General features: G+C 40.1%; 2 protein-coding genes across 2 annotated transcripts in view; both read left to right on the plus strand.

Annotated features, from left to right (window-relative positions):
* LOC112093618 overlaps positions 1 to 2,067 on the plus strand; it is a 14,318-nt gene extending 12,251 nt beyond the window's left edge. Inside the window, 2 exon segments of the mRNA XM_024172423.1 lie at positions 708 to 1,689; positions 1,789 to 2,067. Coding sequence (XP_024028191.1) covers positions 708 to 1,689; positions 1,789 to 2,067 — 1,261 coding nt within the window.
* A 5-nt stretch (positions 2,068 to 2,072) lies between these two features.
* The window catches only part of LOC21388116 (receptor-like protein kinase 2), a 44,428-nt gene continuing 39,731 nt past the window's right edge, over positions 2,073 to 6,769 (plus strand). Inside the window, 2 exon segments of the mRNA XM_010108382.2 lie at positions 2,073 to 2,415; positions 2,457 to 2,679. Coding sequence (XP_010106684.2) covers positions 2,073 to 2,415; positions 2,457 to 2,679 — 566 coding nt within the window.

Consider the following 6,769-nt stretch of genomic DNA (forward strand, 5'->3'; position numbering starts at 1 on the left):
TAGTGATTCATAAAACACATTCATGAACCAGAGCGCTCTTACTAATCCAAGTACCGAATCAACACTCAAGAGAATTATTTATCTACTTTTTTCTCAAGAAGGAATGGATTCCATCTCGTATAATAACATTGCCAGCTACCTATTTCATGATGTCTTCAAAATACAATGAATATGATTCAGGGTCTTAGAATCCGTACCGAGTAAATCAAAAGACATAAATCCATAAATAGGAGTTTGTTAAGAACTCAGGATTAAGATCATTCTATATATGACCATCGGTAGACTCAATTAGAATTTCTATGCTTAACAAAAATTATTAGAAATTCATATTGTGTCTGTGTCCTTGTTCCACATAATCTCATTATGCGAAATACACTCATTCAATATCTCACCATATTAACAGTGCGGATAGCACCGTTCCATTCTAAATGAGAATGACATGTATTAATAATGTTTTAATTAAAGATTCTGAACTTAAATTAAATTCATTATGAACAATATTTTTTATTATTATCCTTAAACACTATCCTCTTGTATATAACACTTATATACTGTGTTTAAGGTTACGTAAATAATCATGGAATTTTCATTTGATATTCATAAAATATTCATAAATTTATGCACATAAAATGATGAATAAACTCTTTTATTAATTAAATAATAAACATCCTATTACATCTCATGCTTCTAGGACACTATTCCCAACACAACGCCCCTGCCACCTTTCAGCGCTCTATGATGGCCATCTTCTCAAATATGGTGGAACAATTCTTAGAGGTCTTTATGGATGATTTTTCAGTGGTTGGGGATTCTTTTCACAACTGTTTCAAAAATTTGGAAGGAGTTCTAAAGAGATGTGAGGAGACAAGTCTAGTTTTAAACTGGGAGAAATGTCACTTCATGATGACAGAAGGAATTATTCTTGGTCACAGGATATCTAAGCAGGGGATTGAGGTAGACAAAGCTAAGATAGAGATTATTGACAGGCTGCCGTCCCCTACATCAATCAGAGGAATAAGAAGTTTCTTGGGTCATGTAGGTTTTTACAGGAGATTCATCAAAGACTTCTCAAAAATCTCAAAACCTCTGTGTTCATTGTTGGAGCAGAACACTCCCTTCAATTTAGATGCGGATTGCTTGCAGGCATTCATGGAGCTGAAAAAGAGACTTACAACAGCACCCATTATTGTGGCTCCAGATTGGTCATTACCATTTGAGTTGATGTGTGATGCTAGCGACTTTGCAGTGGGAGCAGTTTTGGGCCAAAGAAAAGACAAGAATTTTCACTCTATCTACTATGCAAGCAGAACACTGACTGAGGCACATTTGAACTACACAACCACTGAGAAGGAACTTCTAGCTGTGGTGTTTGCATTTGATAAGTTCAGGGCATACTTGGTGGGAACCAAAGTTGTGGTGTACACTGACCACTCGGCTATCAAGTACTTGATTGCAAAGAAGGATGCAAAGCCTAGGTTGATTAAATGGATTTTGTTACTCCGGGAGTTTGATTTAGAGATCAGAGACAGAAAGGGGACCACAAATCAGGTTGCAGACTATTTGGCCAGATTAGAGGAACGGGTCCCCCAGAGAGACAAAAAGGCAATAAAGGAGACTTTCCCAGATGAGCAGTTGTTCAGAATTAATCAGTTGGATGCACCTTGGTATGCTGATGTCGTGAACTACTTGGTAAGTGGTCTACTTCCACCTAAACTTTCTAGCTAACAAAAGAGGAAGTTTCTTCATGATGTTAAGTTCTATCATTGGGACGAACCATATTTGTTCAAGCAATGTGCCGGCCAGATTTTAAGAAGATGTGTCCCTGAGGAAGAAATGGAGAGCATTCTACATCAATGCCATTCATCACCTTATGGTGGGCATTATGGTGGAATTAGGACAACTTCAAAGATTTTACAGTCTGGATTCTACTGGCCAACCATTTTTAAGGATGCTCATGCATATGCGTTGCAATACGACAGATATCAGTGGACAAGAAACATCTCCAGGAGGCATGAGATGCCTCTAAATAACATCATGGAATTGGATTGTTTGATGTGTGGGCCATAGACTTCATGGGACCCTTCCTATCTTCATTTGGAAATCAGTACATTCTAGTGGCAGTCGACTATGTCTCCAAAAGGGTGGAAGCAGTTGCACGATCCACCAATGACTCCAAAGTTGTGGTGCAATTTCTTAAGAAGAGCATTTTCACATGCTTTGGCACCCCTAAAGCCATAATAAGTGATGAGAGGACACACTTTAAGAGCAAGCAATTTGAGCAACTATTGAAGAAATATGGGGTGAAGCATAAAGTTACCACAGCTTATCATCCACAAACCAGTGGACAAGTAGAAGTTTCCAACAGGGAGATCAAGAGAATTCTGGAAAAGTTGTTAATCCCTCAAGGAATGACTGGTCGGCTAGGCTTGATGATGCTTTATGGGCATACCGAACAGCCTTCAAAACCCTTTTGGGAGCATTTCCGTACCAGCTTGTGTTTGGGAAGGCTTGCCATCTCCCAGTGGAACTTGAGCACAAGGCATATTGGGCTGTGAAGAAGCTTAATCTGGACATGCAGGCCGCTAGAGAAAAGAGGCTCATGCAACTCAATGAGTTGGAGGAATTCCGCTTACTTGCTTATGAGAATGCCAAGTTATACAAGGAGAAAACCAAGAAGTGGTATGATAGCAAGATACTCTCACGGAAGTTTGAAGCGGGGCAAAGTGTGCTTCTGTTCAATTCCAGGCTGAGTTATTTCCGGGGAAGTTGAAATCACATTGGTCGGGGGCGTTCAAAGTTTTCACAGTTTTCCCACATGGTGCGGTGGAGCTTATTGAAGAAAACTCAGGAATGAGGTTTAAGGTGAATGGCTAGCGGGTGAAGCGTTATCTGGGAGGTGAGATGAATAGGGAGAAGGCTTCAATCTCCTTGCAAGATCTATGAAGTATACAGGCGTCGGCCTGTTGACGTTAAAACAAGCGCTTAAGGGAGGCAACCCAACACTTTCACTCTTTACATTTCTTTTGGATAATATGTTTTGATGATTATTTTCTGTTTGTTTTTGGTTAAGTTGTGAACTTTGATCCAATGTGGTTCTGTACAAAGGTTGCTACGGCAGAAAGGAGGAAAAATTGAGCCATATGCAGAGGTTCTCTGCACCGAACCACCCCTACCAGACCCCACTGATACGCGAAAATACTTTTGCTTAAAATAACGTGTGTGCTCGCAAGTGTACGAATCGCAAAGTAATAATGATCCGAGAATCGAGTATTGTCCACTGGGATTGTTAATTAGGAAGAACTAAGTATCACTCTTTATCTAAACCGATTTTATCTAGACAATATGAAATTAAGGGATTGAAACTAAATTAAACAACTAAACTAGACTAAAAAATGCAAACAACGGATGTGAAGGTGATTTGGATCGAAGGGATCTCTATATTTAAAATGGGCTAGGGGGGATTCGACTTCACCTAATTATGCTATATTTATCTAAATCTGTCACTTGTCGATGTATTATATTCAATCCTAGATCATGGGTACTAAGATAATCTCACTCCCTCTCTCGAGCGCTAAGTGAAATAATATGCTAAATCGATTAAACTAATATCCCTATTAATTTTACCAATTATGCATTCTTTAAGTTAAGTCCATATTCGATCTCCTAAGGTTATACTAGCCTCTCGACTCAATATCTCCTTAGGTTACATCTCTTAATTCTCAACGTATAAAATTAACTCTCCCGAGCCTAATTTCATACATCTAGGGTCTCTAATCAAATAGGTAATTAAATTAGAAATTAAGCACAAGAAACACAAAAGATTGGAATATAAAACATTCAACAAGCAAACAGACTTTCAAAATATAACTTTCATTAAATTAGATCAAACCCCCCTAGCTTGAGGAAATTAGCTATCCATATTCAAAATTAAATCCACAATTACAAAATACCAAAGATCCATAGTTTAAGCAGAAAATTAAACAAACAATTCAAGAAATACAAAGGGAGAAAGTAATGAAGAACTCCTGTTGGATAATCTCCTCCAAAGCCTTCAAACTGCCTTGAATCCCCTTGAAAAACTCTGAAATCCTTGGTTACAGCTGCTTTTCTTCAAACTTAGGGCTCCAGCCGTGTCTCTGGTTCAATTCTCCACTCTTTGTGTCCAACCCCCCTTCTTCCAGCAACTTTCTTTTCCTTTTATATCACCTCCCGAATGTACACAACTCTCCAATTTCGAGAAAGGCGCGCTGCAGCCCATGGATGTGCATTGCAGCGCACGTCATTAGGGTTCCAAGACGCGCGCCTAAGCCCACGAAAGTGCACTGCAGTGCGCGCCTCAATTTCCTGGCAGATTCTGGGATGCGCGCCTAAGCGCGCCTTGAACTGCGCCTAAGCGCGCGATGGCTGGCTGGCAGGCGCGCTGCAGCGCTCTTTGGGGCGCTGCAGCCTGAAGCTGGAGTGCTCTCTGGATTCTTTCACTGGAAGTCTCAGGCTGCAGCTTGCTTCTCATGCGCTGCAGCCTGCACAAAATGGATATTTTCATGGACTTCTTCACCTTTTTCACTTGATTTTCTCCACTTTGCAAATCCTACAAAATAGATTAACGTAAACATAAAACTAGTGACAAATTAACTGAAATATGCTCAAAAACTATAATATATGACGGGGTTAAATTGATGAAAAATCAACTTATCACTGTCACGCCCCCCAAACGGGGTGGGTGACGTGAAGCTCGATTAGGGATTAATAAAGCAGATTCCCAGACCGGGCCCCACACTTAACTGCATTAAAATATAAATAAATTACAGAATCCCGGAGCCTCTGACACACAGGGCTCCACCCCACAGGACATACAGTATCGTACATACATGAACATGTAATTAATCATTACAACAGACATCAACCACAGTCTAGTAAATCCAAATATTATATAAGTTTACAGAATTTCTCAAATTCCTTACATTTGTCCAAGAGGATGTCCACGATCCTCACTTGATTCCAACAGCAGCACAACTCAGCTGCTCCGTAGTAAATATCTAGCTACTGTGCACCGCTCCTAGAATCTCCTGGGAGGGGTTTAGTACATTTAAAACATAAAACGTGAGCGAAAGGCCCAGTAGGATATAATTTGAAATAAACGTTATAATAAATGTATGAGGGAATACATAAATAAATAAGTAAATAAAATAAGACATTCAGTCCTGATAGAAGAGCCGGAACCTCACATCCTTTTTCTCAAAGGAAATATAACCGTAAATAACCGTTTTACAGGCTTCAGTAAGGAATTAGTACAAATTACTTACCTAACCAAGTGCCTCACCTACCCGGGCCGAGTTTCGGGTTCTGCCCCCGAGGATGCACTCTCCGCATCCTATCTAGGCTTACAGCAATAGACTCTATTACTAGTTCACAAGATCTCTTTGCTTAAGAAATCATTCATTAACATTTTGAAATCGTTAATACGACCCCACGAACTACTCAAGCCGCGGGCCCCATGACTGGACACGCCATGAGGTTCCATGACTAAACAAGCCATGGTTTTCAAAGCGTTTTCTTTCACAAATCAATCCCTTTCTTTAAAACATTTTCAAGGCCAAAATCCTTTTTGAAAACAAGCTCACAAGGAAAAGGGATAGAAATCCTACCTCGCACGATCAAACCTGGGACTAGCGTTGCCTTTTCTGGCTTCCGCTTCCTCAAGCCCCTTCAGTCTGAATCCTCAGCGATCACTGATGCAAGTCAACACTTTAGGATCAATTCTCATTCCTAAAGCAATCCAAATCTCAATTTCCAATCAAGATTTCCTATTAGTGTGCCCTAATCCATTTTCATGTTTCAATTTATCATTCCAAGGGTTTTCAATCTCAAAACAAGGATTACAATGCTAATCCATCTATCTCAAGTCCTCAAATGAAGCTAATTTGGGTTCTCCCTGAAAACAGGGGTCAAAACAGCAATTTCAGGCTGAACAGGGTCAAACCCCGTGTCAATATTTTAAAAGAGCAGTCCAGAAATGCGCCCATACACACTTCTGGTTTAAAATAAATTACTGAGAATAATTTAAATACCTTGGAACTATTTAAACTCACACGTGTCAGAAACATTTATTAATTAAACTCAATTAATAATCCAGATTAGGCACACTAATAATCTCAATTACCTTAATTAATCTTAATTAATTCTTCAGGGTGTTACAGCTCCACCCCCCTTAGGCAATTTCGTCCCCGAAATTAAAGCCTACCTCAAAGTGTGAACAGATGCGGATAATGCTCCTGCATCGTCGTTTCAAGTTCCCATGTCGCTTCCTCGACTCCATGGTGCTGCCATAATACTTTTACTAGGGGAATCTCACGATGACGCAGACTCTTTACTTTTCGGTCGAGAATCTGAACTGGTGCGTCCTCGTACGATGCGTCATACTGTATCGGAACATCAAACCACTGCACTACGGCTTCCGGCTCAGGTTGACATTTCCGAAGCATGGAGACATGAAACACGTCATGCATGTGAGATAATTCAGGCGGTAAAGCCAATCGGAAAGCCACCACTCCAATTCGTTGCACGATCGAGAATGGTCCTACATACCTTGGTGCAAGTTTCCCTTTCACACCAAACCAAACAACTCCCTTGTGTGGAGAAACCTTCAGCAAGACAAAGTCGCCCTCTTGGAATTCCAAAAGCCTACGCCTTTTGTCAGCATAATTTTTCTGACGACTTTAAGCTGTCAACAGTCATTCTCAAATCACAGCTATCTTCTCATTATTCTCTT

The sequence above is a fragment of the Morus notabilis genome, unplaced genomic scaffold (genome assembly GCF_000414095.1).
Source record: "Morus notabilis unplaced genomic scaffold, ASM41409v2 Scaffold447, whole genome shotgun sequence".
Classification (NCBI taxonomy): domain Eukaryota; kingdom Viridiplantae; phylum Streptophyta; class Magnoliopsida; order Rosales; family Moraceae; genus Morus; species Morus notabilis.